Consider the following 22,127-nt stretch of genomic DNA (forward strand, 5'->3'; position numbering starts at 1 on the left):
GCTCTGACAGACCCCGTGTGTGGCCCCAGCACCGGCCCCCAGCTCTGACAGACCCCGTGTGTGGCCCCAGCACCGGCCCCCAGCTCTGACAGACCCCGTGTGTGGCCCCAGCACCGGCCCCCAGCTCTGACAGACCCCGTGTGTGGCCCCAGCACCGGCCCCCAGCTCTGACAGACCCCGTGTGTGGCCCCAGCACCGGCCCCCAGCTCTGACAGACCCCGTGTGTGGCCCCAGCACCGGCCCCCAGCTCTGACAGACCCCGTGTGTGGCCCCAGCACCGGCCCCCAGCTCTGACAGACCCCGTGTGTGGCCCCAGCACCGGCCCCTAGCTCTGACAGACCCCGTGTGTGGCCCCAGCACCGGCCCCCAGCTCTGACAGACCCCGTGTGTGGCCCCAGCACCGGCCCCCAGCTCTGACAGACCCCGTGTGTGGCCCCAGCACCGGCCCCCAGCTCTGACAGACCCCGTGTGTGGCCCCAGCACCGGCCCCCAGCTCTGACAGACCCCGTGTGTGGCCCCAGCACCTAGCTCTGACAGACCCCGTGTGTGGCCCCAGCACCGGCCCCCAGCTCTGACAGACCCCGTGTGTGGCCCCAGCACCGGCCCCCAGCTCTGACAGACCCCGTGTGTGGCCCCAGCACCGGCCCCCAGCTCTGACAGACCCCGTGTGTGGCCCCAGCACCGGCCCCCAGCTCTGACAGCTCCATAACAATGGCGCCCTGACAGCCGACTAAACGCACAGTGTGCACAGCGGACACATGTCCCGCCCGGAGCAGCGGCTTACACGTTACGTCACACTGTCAGGGCCGGGCACAGCATCCCGCACTCCTCACCCTCCCCCTGCACCACTCATACCCGCTGTCCGGTCACCACAGTCCGGCGCGCCCCATCTCCCCTCCTCCTGTCACTTTACGACTCAGCTGCTGCCCACCACAACAGCACAGGCCGCCATCCGCCGAAACGTCACTTCCGGGGCGGAGACAAACATCAGTAGTGGGAAGCAGCGGGGCGGGGCAAGAAAGGGCTTCAGTGTGTGGGCAGAGAAGTGGGCGGAGCCTGGCAGACATACTGGGAGAGTGTGACAGAAGCTGCGCCGCCCTCTCCACGTGGGATCAGTCACTGAGGGGAGCAGCGGGCCGGGGAGGGGAGCAGCGGGCCGGGGAGGGGAGCAGCGGGCCGGGGAGGGGACGGCGGCTGTAGTGGTCTCCACTAGTGACAGGAAGATGGAGATGAGGGAGGTAATAGGGCAGGAGGGGGGATGGAGAGGGAGGTAATAGGGCAGGAGGGGGGATGGAGATGAGGGAGGTAATAGGGCAGGAGGGGGGATGGAGATGAGGGAGGTAATAGGGCAGGAGGGGGGATAGAGATGAGGGAGGTAATAGGGCAGGAGGGGGGATGGAGATGAGGGAGGTAATAGGGCAGGAGGGGGGATGGAGATGAGGGAGGTAATAGGGCAGGAGGGGGGATAGAGAGGGAGGTAATAGGGCAGGAGGGGGGATGGAGATGAGGGAGGTAATAGGGCAGGAGGGGGGATAGAGAGGGAGGTAATAGGGCAGGAGGGGGGGGCGGCGGCTGTAGTGTTCTCCACTAGTGACAGGAAGCCTAGTACAACGGGGACACTTACCTTACCCACAACCTCTAAGGACATGGTGGAGGAAACTGGGGAGGACATAGCAAATGTGGGAATCTAGTGATAGTGAGTGAGTAATGCCCCTATTCCACGAGTCGTTTGGAGGAGCAAACGAGCGCTATTAGCGCTCGTTTGCTCCTCGTTCCCCGCTCGCTGCCGCCGCTATTCAGCGCGGCGTCAGCGAGCGGGTGAGTGCGGGAGGGGCGGCGGGGAGCTGCTGGGGGGGCTGCCCGGGGGATCGCTGATCGTCCGGGCAGCCCATAGGATACAGCAGCGCCTGCTGCCGATGCTCCTATTCAACGAAGCGACTGCAACGATCAGCCGACATGAACGATGTCGGCTGATCGTTGCACTCTATTCCACGGGACGAATATCGTTCGTAGCGGCCGATATCGGCCGAATACGAACGATATTGCTCCTCTAAACGACCCGTGGAATAGGGGCTTTAGAAAGACCCGGAATGAACAGCATTTTTCTGTAGTGCTCAGTGTGATGCGGGGTCCCCCCTCTCTGTGTAGTATCAGTGTGATGCGGGGGTCCCCCCTCTCTGTGTAGTATCAGTGTGATGCGGGGTCCCCCCTCTCTGTGTAGTATCAGTGTGATGCGGGGTCCCCACTCTCTGTGTAGTATCAGTGTGATGCGGGGTCCCTCTCTGTGTAGTATCAGTGTGATGCGGGGTCCCCCCTCTCTGTGTAGTATCAGTGTGATGCGGGGTCCCCCCTCTCTGTGTAGTATCAGTATGATGCAGGGTCCCCCCTCTCTGTGTAGTAGTGTGATGCGGGGTCCCCACTCTCTGTGTAGTAGTGTGATGCGGGGTCCCCCCTCTCTGTGTAGTATCAGTGTGATGCGGGGTCCCCCCTCTCTGTGTAGTATCAGTGTGATGCGGGGTCCCCCCTCTCTGTGTAGTATCAGTGTCATGTGGGGTCCCCCCTCTCTGTGTAGTATCAGTGTGATGCGGGGTCCCCCCTCTCTGTGTAGTATCAGTGTGATGCGGGGTCCCTCTCTCTGTGTAGTATCAGTGTGATGCAGGGTCCCCCCTCTCTGTGTAGTATCAGTGTGATGCGGGGTCCCCCCTCTCTGTGTAGTATCAGTGTGATGCGGGGTCCCCCCTCTCTGTGTAGTAGTGTGATGCGGGGTCCCCACTCTCTGTGTAGTAGTGTGATGCGGGGTCCCCCCTCTCTGTGTAGTATCAGTGTGATGCGGGGTCTCCCCTCTCTGTGTATTATCAGTGTGATGCGGGGTCCCCCCTCTCTGTGTAGTATCAGTGTGATGCGGGGTCCCTCTCTGTGTAGTATCAGTGTGATGCGGGGTCCCCCCTCTCTGTGTAGTATCAGTGTGATGCGGGGTCTCCCCTCTCTGTGTATTATCAGTGTGATGCGGGGTCCCCCCTCTCTGTGTAGTATCAGTGTGATGCGGGGTCCCTCTCTGTGTAGTATCAGTGTGATGCGGGGTCCCTCTCTGTGTAGTATCAGTGTGATGCGGGGTCCCTCTCTGTGTAGTATCAGTGTGATGCGGGGTCCCCCCTCTCTGTGTAGTATCAGTATGATGCAGGGTCCCCCCTCTCTGTGTAGTAGTGTGATGCGGGGTCCCCCCTCTCTGTGTAGTATCAGTGTGATGCGGGGTCCCCCCTCTCTGTGTAGTATCAGTGTGATGTGGGGTCCCCCCTCTCTGTGTAGTATCAGTATGATGTGGGGTCCCCCCTCTCTGTGTAGTATCAGTGTGATGCGGGGTCCCCCCTCTCTGTGTAGTATCAGTGTGATGCGGGGTCCCCCCTCTCTGTGTAGTATCAGTGTGATGTGGGGTCCTCCTCTCTGTGTAGTATCGGTGTGATGCTGGGCCCCTCTCTGTGTAGTATCAGTGTGATGCGGGGTCCCCCTCTCTGTGTAGTATCAGTGTGATGCGGGGTCCTCCTCTCTGTGTAGTATCGGTGTGATGCGGGGTCCCCCCTCTCTGTGTAGTATCGGTGTGATGCTGGGCCCCTCTCTGTGTAGTATCAGTGTGATGCGGGGTCCCTCTCTCTGTGTAGTATCAGTGTGATGCGGGGTCCTCCTCTCTGTGTAGTATCGGTGTGATGCGGGGTCCCCCCTCTCTGTGTAGTATCGGTGTGATGCTGGGCCCCTCTCTGTGTAGTATCAGTGTGATGCGGGGTCCCCCTCTCTGTGTAGTATCAGTGTGATGCGGGGTCCTCCTCTCTGTGTAGTATCGGTGTGATGCGGGGTCCCCCCTCTCTGTGTAGTATCAGTGTGATGCAGGGTCCCCCCTCTCTGTGTAGTATCAGTGTGATGCGGGGTCCCCCCTCTCTGTGTAGTATCAGTGTGATGCGGGGTCCCCCCTCTCTGTGTATTATTCAGGGCACTTCCCTTAGCCCAGTTGGGCTGTTATGGTTCCCTGGAGCGCTGTATACAGCTCCTGAGCAGCACGTACCGTCCGTGGCTGTATACCGCAGAAAGAGTGTTTTATTACCGGGACGTGCGGCAGGCAGAGGTGGGGAGGTAGTCATCTGGACGGCTCCCTGTCCGTGTCCAGTCACCACTCTCTGCCTGTCAGTGCGCTCGGAGGGGATGATTGACAGGCAAGGAGGTATGTTATAGGCCTCTCTCCCTGTCAATCATCCCCTCCGAGCGCGCTGACAGGCAGAGAGTAAAATGATCATTAATATAAATTTTCTTGAAAAAAAATGGCGAAAAATGAAAAAGTAAAATCCTGTGAATAAGAAACCAAGTTCAGCATCGTCTGGTCTTCTACATAGAAAGTAATGCTGCCTTTACACGGAACGATTATCGTGCAAATTTGCACAATAACGGTCGAACTCGAACGATAATCGTTACATGTAAACGCAGAGAGCGATCAAACGACGAGCGAGAAATCATTCATTTTGATCTTTGAACAAGTTCTCAAATCATCGTTGGTCGTTCGCTAAAATTTCGCTGATCGCTTCGTGCAATTGCTCATCGCGAAAGTCCGACTGTCCACAGCCCAGCCCCCCGTCCGCAGCCCGGCCCCCACTCCTCCGCAGCCCGGCCCCCAGTCCGCAGCCCGGCCCCCACTCCTCCGCAGCCCAGCCCCCCGTCCGCAGCCCGGCCCCCACTCCTCCGCAGCCCGGCCCCCAGTCCGCAGCCCGGCCCCCACTCCTCCGCAGCCCGGCCACGCATCCTACAGCCCCTTGCGCCGGCTGGATTGACCCTTCCCCCCCCCCCCCCCCGCTGGCTCGATTGTCACCTCCGCCGGCCCGATCACCACCCCGCCATGAGCTTACCTTACCTGCTCAGCGTAGCGGGTGTTCGAAATTCACAGCTCCCCTCTTCAGTGCATTGATTGGCTAAAGAGGGGAGCCGGGAATTTCAAACACCCGCTACGCCGAGCAGGTAAGGTATGATCGAGGCGGCGGGGGTGCTGATCGGCCGGGGGGGGGGGCTGCGGACAGGCCTGGCTGTGGGCGGGGGGGGCGGGCGGGCTGCGGACAGGCCTGGCTGCGGGCGGGGGGGCGGGCTACGGACAGGCCTGGCTGTGGGCGGGGGGGCGGGCTACGGACAGGCCTGGCTGTGGGCGGGGGGGCGGGCTACGGACAGGCCTGGCTGCGGGCGGGGGGGCGGGCTACGGACAGGCCTGGCGGGGGGGCGGGCTACGGACAGGCCTGGCTGCGGGCGGGGGGGCGGGCTACGGACAGGCCTGGCGGGGGGGGCGGGCTACGGACAGGCATGGCTGCGGGTGGCCTTTCGGCCGGCTTAAGCGATTTTAAAATGATCGCAAAACGATTGTTCCATACGATCAATGGTTCTGTCTAAACGCTGATCGTTATGGAAAACATATCGTTCTTGTAAAATCGTTAATCGTGCGATCGGCCCAATTATCGTCCCGTGTAAACGTAGCTTAACTTGCAGCTTCCAGGAGCTCTGACCGCTGTATGGAAGGAATTGCTGTATCCAGAGCTCCAGTTTTGGTCTGTAAATACAATATTTCCATATACAATGGTGGAAGCTTCCTCTGTCCTCTCACAGGACTGTGTCACCCCTCCCCCAGCTGTGTCCTCTCACAGGACTGTGTCACCCCTCCCCCAGCTGTGTCCTCTCACAGGACTGTCACCCCTCCCCCAGCTGTGTCCCTCTCACAGGACTGTCACCCCTCCCCCAGCTGTGTCCTCTCACAGGACTGTCACCCCTCCCCCAGCTGTGTCCCTCTCACAGGACTGTGTCACCCCTCCCCCAGCTGTGTCCTCTCACAGGACTGTCACCCCTCCCCCAGCTGTGTCCCTCTCACAGGACTGTGTCACCCCTCCCCCAGCTGTGTCCCTCTCACAGGACTGTGTCACCCCTCCCCCAGCTGTGTCCCTCTCACAGGACTGTGTCACCCCTCTCACAGGACTGTGTCACCCCTCTCACAGGACTGTGTCACCCCTCCCCCAGCTGTGTCCCTCTCACAGGACTGTGTCACCCCTCCCCCAGCTGTGTCCCTCTCACAGGACTGTGTCACCCCTCCCCCAGCTGTGTCCTCTCACAGGACTGTGTCACCCCTCCCCCAGCTGTGTCCCTCTCACAGGACTGTCCCCCCTCCCCCAGCTGTGTCCCTCTCACAGGACTGTGTCACCCCTCTCCCAGCTGTGTCCCTCTCACAGGACTGTGTCACCCCTCCCCCAGCTGTGTCCTCTCACAGGACTGTGTCACCCCTCCCCCAGCTGTGTCCTCTCCCAGGACTGTGTCACCCCTCCCCCAGCTGTGTCCCTCTCACAGGACTGTCACCCCTCCCCCAGCTGTGTCCCTCTCACAGGACTGTGTCACCCCTCCCCCAGCTGTGTCCCTCTCACAGGACTGTGTCACCCCTCCCCCAGCTGTGTCCCTCTCACAGGACTGTCACCCCTCCCCCAGCTGTGTCCTCTCACAGGACTGTCACCCCTCCCCCAGCTGTGTCCTCTCACAGGACTGTCACCCCTCCCCCAGCTGTGTCCCTCTCACAGGACTGTGTCACCCCTCCCCCAGCTGTGTCCCTCTCACAGGACTGTGTCACCCCTCCCCCAGCTGTGTCCCTCTCACAGGACTGTCACCCCTCCCCCAGCTGTGTCCCTCTCACAGGACTGTGTCACCCCTCCCCCAGCTGTGTCCCTCTCACAGGACTGTGTCACCCCTCCCCCAGCTGTGTCCCTCTCACAGGACTGTCCCACCCCCCCCCCCGCTGTGTCCTCTCATAGGACTGTGTCACCCCTCCCCCAGCTGTGTCCTCTCACAGGACTGTGTCACCCCTCCCCCAGCTGTGTCCCTCTCACAGGACTGTGTCACCCCTCTCCCAGCTGTGTCCCTCTCACAGGACTGTGTCACCCCTCCCCCAGCTGTGTCCTCTCACAGGACTGTGTCACCCCTCCCCCAGCTGTGTCCTCTCACAGGACTGTGTCACCCCTCCCCCAGCTGTGTCCCTCTCACAGGACTGTGTCACCCCTCCCCCAGCTGTGTCCCTCTCACAGGACTGTCACCCCTCCCCCAGCTGTGTCCCTCTCACAGGACTGTGTCACCCCTCCCCGAGCTGTGTCCCTCTCACAGGACTGTGTCACCCCTCCCCCAGCTGTGTCCCTCTCACAGGACTGTGTCACCCCTCCCCCAGCTGTGTCCCTCTCACAGGACTGTCACCCCTCCCCCAGCTGTGTCCCTCTCACAGGACTGTGTCACCCCTCCCCCAGCTGTGTCCTCTCACAGGACTGTGTCACCCCTCCCCCAGCTGTGTCCTCTCACAGGACTGTGTCACCCCTCCCCCAGCTGTGTCCCTCTCACAGGACTGTCACCCCTCCCCCAGCTGTGTCCCTCTCACAGGACTGTCACCCCTCCCCCAGCTGTGTCCCTCTCACAGGACTGTGTCACCCCTCCCCCAGCTGTGTCCCTCTCACAGGACTGTCACCCCTCCCCCAGCTGTGTCCCTCTCACAGGACTGTGTCACCCCTCCCCCAGCTGTGTCCCTCTCACAGGACTGTGTCACCCCCTCCCCCAGCTGTGTCCCTCTCACAGGACTGTGTCACCCCTCCCCCAGCTGTGTCCCTCTCACAGGACTGTGTCACCCCTCCCCCAGCTGTGTCCTCTCACAGGACTGTGTCACCCCTCCCCCAGCTGTGTCCCTCTCACAGGACTGTGTCACCCCTCTCCCAGCTGTGTCCCTCTCACAGGACTGTGTCACCCCTCCCCCAGCTGTGTCCTCTCACAGGACTGTGTCACCCCTCCCCCAGCTGTGTCCTCTCACAGGACTGTGTCACCCCTCCCCCAGCTGTGTCCCTCTCACAGGACTGTCACCCCTCCCCCAGCTGTGTCCCTCTCACAGGACTGTGTCACCCCTCCCCCAGCTGTGTCCCTCTCACAGGACTGTGTCACCCCTCCCCCAGCTGTGTCCCTCTCACAGGACTGTGTCACCCCTCCCCCAGCTGTGTCCCCCTCCCCCAGCTGTGTCCCTCTCACAGGACTGTGTCACCCCTCTCCCAGCTGTGTCCCTCTCACAGGACTGTGTCACCCCTCCCCCCGCTGTGTCCTCTCACAGGACTGTGTCACCCCTCCCCCAGCTGTGTCCTCTCACAGGACTGTGTCACCCCTCCCCCAGCTGTGTCCCTCTCACAGGACTGTCCCCCCTCCCCCAGCTGTGTCCCTCTCACAGGACTGTGTCACCCCTCCCCCAGCTGTGTCCTCTCACAGGACTGTGTCCTCTCACAGGACTGTGTCACCCCTCCCCCAGCTGTGTCCTCTCACAGGACTGTGTCCCCCCTCCCCCAGCTGTGTCCTCTCACAGGACTGTCACCCCTCCCCCAGCTGTGCCCCTCTCACAGGACTGTGTCCCCCCTCCCCCAGCTGTGTCACCCCTCCCCCTCACACAGCCGTGTCCTCCCCTCCCCCTCACTACTTATCTGTTCTTATCAGCCAAAGTCGTCTACATAACAGATGGCTATGTGAAGACGCGCTTCCCCCGCCCATTATGGGGGAGGAGGAGGGGGAGGAGTGGCAGGAGGGGGAGGAGTGGCAGAGCAGCAGCCATTACCCTGTGCATAGTCTGCAGACAGGCTGGGATCACACATTACACTGCTCTGTGCTGCGCCGGGAACTTCTGAAGGAACTTGCTACAGTGAGGTAAGATGGCGGGATGTTCTTATTGTGTATATAATGTATAGGAGGCAGCACAGGGACTAGTGTGTGTGTATATATATATCCACACTGCTGCTGAGCACAGGGACTAGTGTGTGTGTATATATATATCCACACTGCTGCTGAGCACAGGGACTAGTGTGTGTGTGTGTATATATATCTCCACACTGCTGCTGAGCACAGGGACTAGTGTGTGTGTATATATATATCCACACTGCTGCTGAGCACAGGGACTAGTGTGTGTGTATATATATCTCCACACTGCTGCTGAGCACAGGGACTAGTGTGTGTGTATATATATATCCACACTGCTGCTGAGCACAGGGACTAGTGTGTGTATATATATATCCACACTGCTGCTGAGCACAGGGACTAGTGTGTGTGTGTATATATATATATATCTCCACACTGCTGCTGAGCACAGGATACAAGGTAGGTGGATACACAGGGAACCAATGACAGGATACAAGGTAGGTGGAGGTCTATTAAAAATAATTTTAGAGAACTAGGTGCTAAGTTGAAGGGAAGGACCTCCAAGGTGGTATTCTCTGGAATACTGCCTGTGCCATGCGCATCGCAGGAAAGACAGCGGGAGCTTAGGGAGTTAAATGCATGGCTCAAGTCATGGTGTAGAGGAGAAGGGTTTGGGTTTTTAGAGCACTGGGCTGACTTTTCATTGGGGTACAATCTGTTTTCCGCAGATAATTTGCACCTTAATGGAAGGGGGTCCGCTGTGCTGGGGGAGAGAATCCTAGAAGGGGTGGAGGGGTTTTTAAACTAGGGATGTGGAGGGAGGACAATGTAGTATGTAATGTAGTGGCAGATAGGTTAAAGAGGGGACAGAACAATGAGGAGGGAGGAGAAGGGTCCTGTGGGGGGAGGATAAGAGCAGTGGATAGGGAGATCCATATGTTGCGGATGAACAGTGAGGATGATTGTAGCCACAGCACAGTAATAAATCCCATTTCTTATAATGAAGCGGTTAAACTCGATGGTAATATAAAGTGTATGGTTACTAATGCCAGAAGTCTAGCCAGCAAGATGGGGGAGCTAGAGGCCTTGGTTCTGGAGGAGTCCATTGATGTGGTTGGTGTGACTGAGACATGGCTGGACTCCTCACATGACTGGGCTGTCAATATTCAGGGATTTACGTTGTTCAGAAGGGACCGGGTGGGCAGAAGGGGAGGAGGAGTATGTCTGTATGTCAGAAATGATATTAAAGTGAGTGTAATAGATGCAATAGTGGGAGATGACTGTGATGATGTGGAAGCATTGTGGGTAGAACTACAGAAGGAGGAAAAGAGGGAAAAAATTATTCTTGGTGTAATCTATAGACCCCCCAACATTACTGAGGAGGTAGATGGCCAGTTGAATAGACAAATAGAGCGGGCTGCCCGGGAGGGAACAGTAGTGATAATGGGGGACCTCAACTACCCAGATATAGATTGGGGTCACGGTTCAGCTAAAACCACAAAGGGGAGGGAATTTCTTAACCTCCTGCAGGATAATTTTCTGGGCCAGTTTGTGGAGGAGCCAACTAGAAGTGATGCCTTGTTGGATCTGGTTATTTCTAACAACGCTGAGCTGGTTGGGGATGTCACTGTCCATGAACACCTGGGTAATAGTGACCACAATATAGTGACTTTTAGCTTAAAGTGTAGAAAAGAAAAGCATGTTGGGAGGGCAAAAACTCTTAATTTTAAAAGGGCCAATTTTCCTGGGTTAAGGGCAGAACTTCAGGGCATAGACTGGGAGCGGCTGCTGTCACATACGGATACAGCTAATAAATGGGAAATCTTCAAATCCACATTAAATAACTGTACTGCCAAATATATTCCTATGGGTAACAAATATAAACGGTTAAAATCCAATCCCACATGGCTTACAACCGAGGTTAGAAGGGCTATAAATGAGAAAAAAGGGGCATTCAAAAAATATAAATCAGAGGGGTCAGCTGTAGCATTTAAACATTACAAAGAAGTCAACAAAACCTGTAAAAATGTAATAAAAGCAGCAAAAATTCACAATGAAAGGCAGGTAGCTATAGATAGCAAAAGAAACCCCAAAAAATTCTTCAAATATATTAATGCAAAAAAACCAAGGTCAGAGCATGTAGGACCCCTAAATAATGGCGACGGGGAATTAATAACTGGGGATCAGGAGAAAGCTGAGTTACTTAATGGGTTCTTCAGCTCTGTATATACAAAAGAGGATGGAGCTGTGGTGGGTGGGGCCAGTACTGAGGTGGGTGGGGCCAGTGCTGCTAACACATGTAATGTACTGAACTGGTTTACTATAGATATGGTCCAAGATAAATTAAACAAACTCAATGTAACCAAAGCTCCAGGGCCTGATGGATTGCACCCCAGAGTTCTTAGGGAACTCAGTTCTGTAATTTCACTTCCCTTGTATGAAATATTCCGTGATTCTTTGCTTACTGGTATTGTGCCGAGGGACTGGCGTAAGGCAAATGTAGTGCCGATCTTCAAAAAGGGCTCTCGAACTTCCCCAGGTAACTATAGACCCGTAAGCTTAACGTCCATTGTGGGGAAACTATTTGAGGGGCTTATAAGGGACTACATCCAGGAATATGTGGTGGCTAATAGTATTATAAGTGATAACCAGCATGGTTTTACTAAGGACAGAAGCTGTCAAACCAACCTAATATGTTTCTATGAAGAGGTAAGTAGAAGCCTGGATGGCGGCGCGGCTGTGGATATAGTGTACCTGGATTTTGCGAAAGCATTTGACACAGTTCCTCATGGACGTCTGATGGGTAAGTTAAAGTCTATTGGTTTGGAAAATTTAATGTGTAACTGGATTGAAAACTGGCTTAATAATCGTACCCAGAGAGTGGTGGTCAATGATTCCTACTCCGAATGGTCCCCGGTAATAAGTGGTGTACCCCAAGGGTCAGTACTGGGCCCTCTTCTGTTTAACTTGTTTATTAATGATATTGAGAATGGAATTAACAGCAATGTTTCTATCTTTGCAGATGACACCAAGCTTTGTAGTACAGTACAGTCTATGGAGGATGTGCAGATGTTACAGGATGACTTAGACACACTGAGTGTTTGGGCGTCCACTTGGCAAATGAGGTTCAATGTGGATAAATGTAAAGTTATGCACCTGGGTACTAATAACCCACATGCATCATATGTCCTGGGGGAGTTATTCTGGGAGAGTCACTGATGGAGAAGGATCTGGGTGTACTTGTAGATAATAGACTACAGAACAGCACACAATGTCAGTCAGCTGCTTCTAAGGCCAGCAGGATATTGTCATGCATTAAAACAGGCATGGACTCTCGGGACAGGGATATAATATTACCGCTTTATAAAGCTTTGGTGCGGCCTCATCTGGAGTATGCTGTCCAGTTTTGGAACCCGATTCATAAAAAGGATGTTCTAGAGCTGGAGAGGGTACAAAGACGGGCAACTAAACTAATAAGGGGAATGGAGCATCTTAGTTATGAGGAGAGATTAAAAGAATTACATTTGTTTAGTCTGGAGAAGAGACGTTTAAGGGGAGATATGATTAACTTATTTAAATATATAAATGGCCCCTACAAGAGATATGGGGAAAAGATGTTCCAGGTAAAACCCCCTCAAAGGACAAGAGGCCACTGCCTCCGCCTGGAGAAAAAAAGGTTCAATCTCCGGAGGCGACAAGCCTTCTTTACCATGAGAACTGTGAATCTGTGGAACAGTCTACCACAGGATCTGGTCACAGCAAAAACAGTAGAGGGCTTCAAAACAGGGCTAGACAAGTTCTTAGAGCAAAATAATATAAATGCATATGTATAGAACCTATCACCCCTCCCCCTTCCCTGTATCCATCCCCTCCTTGGTTGAACTTGATGGACATGTGTCTTTTTTCAACCGTATTAACTATGTAACTATGTAACTATATATATATCCACACTGCTGCTGAGCACAGGGACTAGTGTGTGTATATATATATCCACACTGCTGCTGAGCACAGGGACTAGTGTGTGTATATATATATCTCCACACTGCTGCTGAGCACAGGGAAGGCGGGGATGGAGCCGGCAGGGGGAACCTGGGGGGAAACTGCAAATACAAGGGATAGAATGGGCTGATATAGACCTGCTGCCCCTCATATACATATACATACACATACACAGGACAGTGCTGCCCCTCATATACATACACAGGACAGTGCTGCCCCTCATATACATACACGGGACAGTGCTGCCCCTCATATACATACACGGGACAGTGCTGCCCCTCATATACATACACAGGACAGTGCTGCCCCTCATATACATACACAGGACAGTGCTGCCCCTCATATACATACACAGGACAGTGCTGCCCCTCATATACATACACAGGACAGTGCTGCCCCTCATATACATACACAGGACAGTGCTGCCCCTCATATACATACACAGGACAGTGCTGCCCCTCATATACATACACAGGACAGTGCTGCCCCTCATATACATACACAGGACAGTGCTGCCCCTCATATACATACACAGGACAGTGCTGCCCCTCATATACATACACAGGACAGTGCTGCCCCTCATATACATACACAGGACAGTGCTGCCCCTCATATACATACACAGGACAGTGCTGCCCCTCATATACATACACAGGACAGTGCTGCCCCTCATATACATACACAGGACAGTGCTGCCCCTCATATACATACACAGGACAGTGCTGCCCCTCATATACATACACAGGGACAGTGCTGCCCCTCATATACATACACAGGACAGTGCTGCCCCTCATATACATACACAGGACAGTGCTGCCCCTCATATACATACACAGGACAGTGCTGCCCCTCATATACATACACAGGACAGTGCTGCCCCTCATATACATACACAGGACAGTGCTGCCCCTCATATACATACACAGGACAGTGCTGCCCCTCATATACATACACAGGACAGTGCTGCCCCTCATATACATACACAGGACAGTGCTGCCCCTCATATACATACACAGGACAGTGCTGCCCCTCATATACATACACAGGACAGCGCTGCCCCTCATATACATACACAGGACAGCGCTGCCCCTCATATACATACACAGGACAGCGCTGCCCCTCATACACATACACAGGACAGCGCTGCCCCTCATACACATACACAGGACAGCGCTGCCCCTCATACACATACACAGGACAGCGCTGCCCCTCATACACATACACAGGACAGCGCTGCCCCTCATACACATACACAGGACAGCGCTGCCCCTCATACACATACACAGGACAGCGCTGCCCCTCATACACATACACAGGACAGCGCTGCCCCTCATACACATACACAGGACAGCGCTGCCCCTCATACACATACACAGGACAGCGCTGCCCCTCATACACATATACAGGACAGCGCTGCCCCTCATACACATACACAGGACAGCGCTGCCCCTCATACACATACATAGACAGGGCATGAACATGCTAAGACCTCTAGTTGTCTCCTGTATAGATCCCCTGCTATATGTATATAACATGAGCATGCTGGGCCTTCTAGACCTTACTAAGCAGTGATCGATAGTCTGCTCCTTCTGCTACTCTTTCCTCACCTGTATCTCCATGATATGCTTCACAAAGGGGCCCGCGGAGGGTCTATCACTAATGGGCCCACAAACACCTGGAGCCGGTCCTGCCATCCAGACCAGTGGTTTTATAACAGTCATGGTCGGTAACCTAGACAACAAGCAAGAGCAGCATATCAGGAGTAGAGATGATGGAACAGGGCTGATGTTCAGGTTCTTATGAATCCGAACCATCGGCATGTGACTCCCGCTGCCTTCTTGTTCTGTGGGGAAGGTGGAGACAGCTCGAGTACCGCCTGGAAAACAGCGATACAGCCTAGGTAATAGCTAGGTAATAGGCTGCATCCCTGTTTTCCAGGCGGTACTCGGGCTGTCTCCACCTTCTCCGCGGAACGGGAAGGCAGCAGGAGTCACATGCCGCTGGTTCGGCTTCGTACAAACCTGAACTTCGGCCCTGGTCGATCATCTCTAATCAGGAGAAGGAGACAAGTTTACTAAATGAATGGATTTGCAAAATTTTTACTTGAGGAGTCCTACAAGTTTAACCCCTTGATGACACAGCTCAGAGTGACCAGGCATCAACTTTTATTACAGAGCCGCAGAGATTCAGTTTTCCTGCTGCCGACATTGTGCTCATACATCATGCCGGGCAGGGAAACAATCCAGGAGAGGCACAGTCCGTAAGGTTAGCCTAATCCTACCTACCCCCTCATCATTTGTACAATTTATACAAGTTTTTTAGTGAAAGCCATCTTCACTTACTCTGCCTCTGTAAAGATGGCCGCTCTCTCTGTGCGCACTCCCATTCAGCAGCCTATGATCAGCCGAATTGCATCAGCAATTTCCGCCTTCTCCCCTGTATGCGGTGGGACATGGGAGCAGCTTTAGACATCTCAGCCCATTGTACTGCAGAGGAAATAGAGGTGAGCGCTGGCAGGGAGTTCAGAACATGAACTTTAAGCCAATTAACCCCTTTCTTGCTGGGCCAGTCTGCCGGCATCTAAAGTTTACATTCTGATCTACCCATCCAGGGCTCCTCTCCCTTTCTTCTGCAGTGGAATGAATGCCGGTCGGGGGATCAATGACTTCGGAGCACAGTAAAGGAAATATGTGGCCCGACGTAGGAAGGTGTGAGAACTCGGTCCCACTTCGCAACCAGACAGGAAGACTGGCCCTCCCGATCCGCGGCACTCCAGCGCTGCTGCGCTCCCACTACAGCATGCAATTAGACTAAGCATAACTGGTAAACTTTTTTACCAGCATACTTAGGTCATACTAGGCTAAATGGGGTATACATGGTGTTTACTAGGCTACATGAGCATACTTGGCTGCAGGGGGCATGCATGGCTGAAATACCTGGCTGGACAGAACATACATGGCAATTTTGGACATACCTGGATGAACAGGGCAAACTTGGCAATTTTGGGCATACATGGCCGCAACGGCCATAACTGGCTGGGAAAAGCATAGCAGTCTACTACTTATATCCGTTTTTGCACATAACAGACAAATATGCTGGATGATATAAAGAAAAACTGCAGGGGGCGTACCAGGCTACTTTGGGCATACCTAGCTGCAAGGGGTATACTAGGCTACTTTGGGCCGATCTGTCTACTTTGTACCTACTTGGCTAATATGTCGTACAAGAAAAAATAGTTGCAACTTACTATAATTATCAAGGTTAGCTCACCTATGTCATACGAAATATCCCAAACTCAAATATAAACACAAAATTTGTTATCCCTTAAAGTCTCTATGGATGATAAGTGTACGTCTGAAAATTCCACTCAAATATGTCATAGTATGTACAGTAATAGCATCAATTAATAGTATTGTTAAATATAAAAAAACAAACAGTCTGTCCTCAAAAGAACTCGGACCTCACAAGTAATGGTTAGTCAGACAATAGAATGGGGGATAAGGTAAATGCACATTAATTTGATCATACTTGGCTACTTTGGGCCTGCATCACTGCGTCGGACCCAGTGCACTCTTCTATGCTGCACTAGTAGTTATGTATGTCTGGATTTCGCAAGCTCCTGATCTTCTAATGCCCCTATTCCACGAGTCGTTTGGAGGAGCAAACGAGCGCTATTAGCGCTTGTTTGCTCCTCGTTCCCCGCTCGCTGCCGCCGCTATTCAGCGCGGCTGCAGCGAGCGGGAGGGGGCGGCGGGGAGCTGCGGGGGGGGGGCTGCCCGGGGGATCGCTGATAGTTGAAAACATGTTGAAAAACAAGCGACTGCAACGATCAGCCGACATGAACGATGTCGGCTGATCGTTGCACTCTATTCCACGGGACGAATATCATTCGTAGCGGCTGATATCGGCCGAATACGAACGATATTGCTCCTCTAAACGACCCGTGGAATAGGGCCTTAAGGGCTGTAACGCCTCCTCACATCCCTGACCCTGCTTGAAGCCCAGCTTGCAGCAGACACTGACGCAGGGTCAGGTAAAGGAGGGCTAGGTAATAGGTATTCCAGTTTACAGAAGATTAGGATATAGTGAAAGCCTCTCTCTCTGTCATTTTTCACTAGAGAATAAAAACACTTTTCGATCTTTTGGAAGCACAAACGTGTGTGTATATATATATATATATATATATATATATATATATATATATATATATATATATATATATATATATATATATAAAAAGTCACCATATGTTTACTATACTTATCAGCCGTTAGGAACGTGAATTGCAGCCGATATAGTCACCTTCAAGGGTTTACAAAGTTTACTGAGAAGTCGAATGGATGTTATATTGCTCTCTATACTTTAATTTATCTATGTGTATGTTCTATGTCTTACCTCACTTTATAATATCGCTTCATTTTCTGACTTGTATTATGTATTTTCCTTAATTTTCAGGAATGCCATCCTGTGTCATTGAGGGCTGCTTCTCTGGAGGAAGAAAAAGGGATCCAAGTGTTAGTTTACATGTGTTCCCAAAAAACAAAGAAAAAATCAGACTGTGGTTAGAGCAAACAGGTCAACAATATAAGGACCTAGATGCAGTTGTTGACCTCATCTTTAATGCGAAGAAAACGGACAGCTACAGAGTATGTTCTCTGCACTTTGCAGATGATTCTTATGTTTCCAAGCCTGAAAGTAACCGTAAAAAATTGCGGAAAAATGCTATACCTACGATTTTTAACCGTAAAAGCAATATGGGGGCTAGAAAGAAGAGAAAAAGGGACCCAGAGAGTTCAGAAAATATTTCTACTACCAAACATAACTGCGTTTGCCCAAATTGTGGAACAGCAATAGACGTTCCAACAAAGGTCTCAATTGGCGTAAATACCGATGCCTACTTAGATAAAAAAGATGAATCTACTGAGCCCTGTAGGCAGCTTCAAAAAAAGTTTATTTCCAAAAAAATTCAGTGTAACCGCCTACGTTACAAGGGGAAAAAAAGAACAACAGTATATGGTGGCCAAAAAAATGCAGAGATGGCTGAGGATAAAATAAACAGTGTGGATGAGGAGATGTTTTCATCTGGTGACGAAATATTTTTGGAAAATACCATACCTCCAAAATCAAGCACTGTGGATAGTGAAAAAGCTGCCTGTGTGTCTCCAGCAGAGAGAGATCCAAATGATTGTGTTGATCACAGTGATGGAGAGTGTACCATGTCACCTATATTACCAGCTTTATCACACAGTGAAATAACAGATGAGAATCCTTACGAGGAGAGAGAGTCCACTAGTGATGAGGAAATGTGGGAGCCAGCAAATAAAACATTTGTTAAAGATGGCACAACTTTTTCGGAAACTGTTTATCCATTCTCTGATGACCTGTACCCCAATCCTGTCAAACAAAAAAAAATTATTGTTTTTGAAAGTTCATTGGACCAATTGATCAAAAAAATCCCATGCCAACACTTTAGCGGTTGTAAGGCTCCAATTGAAAAAATTATAAAGCGCAGAATGGACACTTTTATTTCTGTTCAAGTAATTTGCAGGTTTGGACACAGTGAAAAATTATGGGAGAGTCAACCCAGACAGGGAGGAAAGCCATTGGGCGATCTGATTGTGGCATCCGCTGTATTATTAAGCGGAAACACTTTTGTGAAAGTAAAACAAATGTTTCATCTCATAAACTTTATAGGGATATGTGATGATGCGTATTATAGATTCCAAAGAAATGTCATGTTTCCAACGATTGATAACTGCTGGATGGAAGAACAGAAGCGACTGATCTCTGAACTGGGTAAAAGGCCGGTGTGTGTCGTGGGTGATGGTCAATGTGACACACCAGGCCATTCTGCCAAGTATTGCGTGTATTCTTTAATGGACGTAACCACCAATAGAATTATCTCTTACAATATTCAGCAATTACATACAGGAGTATCATCAGTGAATCTAGAAAAAATCTCATGTAAGGAAGCCCTAGATTACATCTTGGAAAAAAATGTAAATGTCAGAATACTTTGCACCGATAGAAACGTCGCAATTCAGAAAATGCTCTTTGAGAATTACCCAACAATCTGTCACAAATTTGATATCTGGCATATAGCAAAACGCGTGGGTAAGAAAGTTTTAAGAGCCAGCAGAAAAAAAAATTGCCAAGAACTACGCGAATGGATAAGTCCTGTCAAAAATCACCTATGGTTCTGTTCTGAAAATTGTGATGATTTAATTGAAAAATGGAGGTCACTACTTTATCACATTGTGAATGTACACCAATGGACAGACAGCAATGGTAACACCAAACGCTGTGACCACGAAGAACTATCGGCTGACTCACAGACGTGTCGTAAATGGCTGAGGGAAAAAAGTGTGGCTTACAATAGTCTTTCAAATATTGTAAATGATCCTAGACTTATAAAGGATGTGAAAAATATTGCCTATTTCTGCCACCCAGGAACACTGGAAGTTTTTCATGTTGCGGTATCTAAATACCGTCCAAAGCGCCAGCACTACTTCATAGATAGCGTGACAGCCAGGACCCAGCTAGCTATTATGGACCACAACAGCAACGCTAATAAGGTACATGCCACCCTGAAAAAGACTGAAAGATATAGTTTAGAACATTCAAAGGCGAGAATGGACTGGTCACTGAGAGTGATGTATGAGCCATCTAACCAAAATTTCCTGATAGACATTCTTGAAAAAATTATTGATGTGGCTACTGGCCAGTTAACTATTGACCAGACAAGTCAACACGCTAAATAATTTGATGTTACTCCTCAGTATGATTTCTTTTGTAAGGGTATGTGCACACTGGAATCTGCGCAGATAACATCTAACTGATTCCACCGCTTGCCTAAAACCAACCCCCACCACGCGCTGCCGCGTGAAGTTCCACCCGTCCCATAGGCTCTATTCAGTGTGCACATAACCTTTGTCATTTTGCACTTCAATTCTAAGCTGAAAACTACTTTTTAAAAAGAAATAATTAGAGATGAGTGAACCTGGAGCATGCTGGAGTCCATCCGAACCCGATCGTTCGGCATTTGATTAGCGGTGGCTGCTGAAGTTGGATAAAGCCCTAAGGCTATGTGGAAATCATGGATATAGTCATTGGCTGTATCCATGTTTTCCAGACAACCTTAGAGCTTTATCCAAGTTCAGCAGCCACCGCTAATCAAATGCCGAACGTTCGGATGGACTCGAACCCGGTTCGCTCATCTCTAGCAATAATATACAAATCTGTATCATTTCTGTTATTGTTTGAATGTTTATTTTTTGGGGGGAATACTCCTTTATGGATTTTGCTTGGGGCAACAACAAAAATAAATATTAGAAATGTGCATTATACTGAATATATGTGAAGAAGCCAAATTGATAAAGGTGATTGGTTATAAGCTGGATTATTTTTCTTGATATGTTATTGCCTTTTGTTTTATTACTTGTTTCTGTTGTCACTGTAGTAATCCATAGTAACAAGGGAACTAAGCGTGTCTTACGCTTCTGCCTGACCCCCGTGTTTACCATTTGAGTCTCCCGTCACTGTCTTAAAACTTCCTGCCCCAATCCTTCGTCTTTGACTATGATTCCTGTCTTTTTGGTACTGTGCCGAATCTTTCGCTAATGCCCCGGTCTGCTCACTACTTTTACTCGGTCTGTCCTTGGGGACCAGTTGCTGCTCACCTGTACCACACTTGTTGAGCGACCTGGTGTCCTCTAGCCTCAGAAGTCCAGCTTCCACATCCTGGAGTGGAATAAAGGGTGTAAACCAGGGATGGGGAACCCTCGGCCCTTCCATCATGCCTGGACAGCTAAAGCGGAACTCAAGCTGAATGGTGACTTGTGATACTTGACTACTGACAATTCAGAGATCAGATATCCCACCGTTTTATCAGACATCAAGTATAAGTAGTCAGCTGTCAAGTATCAGTAGTCAGTTATCAGTTGTATGTGATTAAAAAGTCACATATATATAAGCAAGCTACCAATAGAAAGTACAGATCATGGCACAAAAAATTACACCTGAAATAGCCCCAAAGACCAAAAAATAAGTGTTTTTTTTTAACATCATATAAAATAAAAGTTACCGGTATATAAATTGTTGTAATTGTACTGACTCGAGGAAAATATGTAACATGGCAGTTTTACCACATGACGTACCATGTAAACACGAAAAAAGGGGGGCCCTCCTCTCTCCCCAGTGGCCAGGCTCTGTTTGCAACACCGGTCACTTGAAGGGCCCTAAAAGAGGTTATATGTCCCTAAGGTATTATTCTTGCTATTATGGGAATTTTCGAGCATTTTCAGAGTGAGACTCCCCTAAGCCGGCAGGGAGGAAGTCTTAGTGGCCCAAGTGATCCTGCTGTGCCCTTCTCGGCAGGGGGTACGGAGGTCAGACCCCCCGCGATCTCTTACTTTTCCCCTATCCTGTTTATAGGGGAAAGTTGATTTTGCTTGGACATCCCCTTCATACAAGCTGTGTACCTGCACTTTTCAGATACTTTGTATATACAGTGGTACCTTAGTTTAATAGTAACTTGGATTGAGAGCGCTTTACAAGAAGAGCTCACCGTTTTCCAAAATTGTAACTTGGTTTAAGAGCATTGCTTTGGTTTAAGAGCTCCCTGTACTGGATGGGAGGGACATGGCCTGCATAGCGTTATCTACAGCACTGTACTCCGACTCAGGAAGTTCTCCATCTTCCAATTCATAGTAGATCCACATCAGGCTGGGGCTTGCATCAGGGGACAGGGCTGTGGAGGTAATCTCTTCTTAGCTGTAACTAGGGATGATCCGAACCTGCCGAGGTTCGGTTCGTACAAAACTGAACTCTCGGCAATGATTCCCGCTGTCTTCCACCTCCATAGAGAGGGTGGATACAGCTAGAGGAACGTCTGGAAAACTGGGATACAGCCTGTGGCAATGGCTGTATCCCAGTTTTCCAGGCGGCCCACCGGCTGTATCCACCCTCTTCACGGAGGTGGAAGACAGCGGGAATCATTGCCGAGAGTTCAGGTTTGTACGAATCTGAACTTCAGCAGGTTTGGACCATCCGTAGCTGTAACCTCTCTATCCCTGGACACAATCTTGCTTATTAAAAGGAACCAATCAGCCCAATTGGACTTAACTGGTTCCCAGGAGCGCTGTAAAAAAGAGTTTTATTCTCCGGACGCGTGACAGACACAGGCAGGGAAGTAGTCATCTGGGTGGCTCCCCGCCCTTATCTAGTCACTGCGCTCTGCCCCTGTAAGCCTGCTCTGAGGGGATGACTGACAGGCAGAGAGGTCTGTTACTGGCCTCTCTGCCTGTCAATCATCCTGCGGCGTGCGGTGACTACTTCCCTGCCCCTGTCTGTCACGCGCCTGTAGAATAAAACACTTTTTTTCTCCTTTTTTTTTTTTTGTTTTTTTAAAAAGCTCCTGCCGT

General features: G+C 51.2%; 2 protein-coding genes across 3 annotated transcripts in view; one reads left to right on the forward strand and one right to left on the reverse strand.

Annotated features, from left to right (window-relative positions):
- Positions 1-959, reverse strand: part of ELK4 (ETS transcription factor ELK4) — a 31,445-nt gene extending 30,486 nt beyond the window's left edge. Inside the window, exon 1 of the mRNA XM_069945747.1 lies at positions 856-959. The gene's annotated coding sequence lies outside the window, so the exon portion shown is untranslated. The remainder of the gene's footprint in view (positions 1-855) is intronic.
- Positions 960-8,610: 7,651 nt separating this feature from the next.
- Positions 8,611-19,554, forward strand: LOC138767576 (uncharacterized). Of its 2 annotated transcripts, XM_069945168.1 has the most exons (3): positions 15,157-15,208; positions 15,317-15,528; positions 17,161-19,554. In XM_069945168.1, exon 3 carries the CDS (start codon positions 17,163-17,165, stop codon positions 19,464-19,466), a length of 2,304 nt encoding a protein of 767 aa, XP_069801269.1. In that variant the 5' UTR covers positions 15,157-15,208; positions 15,317-15,528; positions 17,161-17,162; the 3' UTR covers positions 19,467-19,554. The 2 variants fall into 2 exon arrangements, with proteins under 2 accessions (XP_069801268.1, XP_069801269.1); XM_069945167.1 differs by lacking the exons at positions 15,157-15,208; positions 15,317-15,528 and adding an exon at positions 8,611-8,718.
- The last annotated feature ends 2,573 nt before the right edge of the window (positions 19,555-22,127 follow it).

The sequence above is a fragment of the Dendropsophus ebraccatus genome, chromosome 11 (genome assembly GCF_027789765.1).
Source record: "Dendropsophus ebraccatus isolate aDenEbr1 chromosome 11, aDenEbr1.pat, whole genome shotgun sequence".
NCBI lineage: Eukaryota > Metazoa > Chordata > Amphibia > Anura > Hylidae > Dendropsophus > Dendropsophus ebraccatus.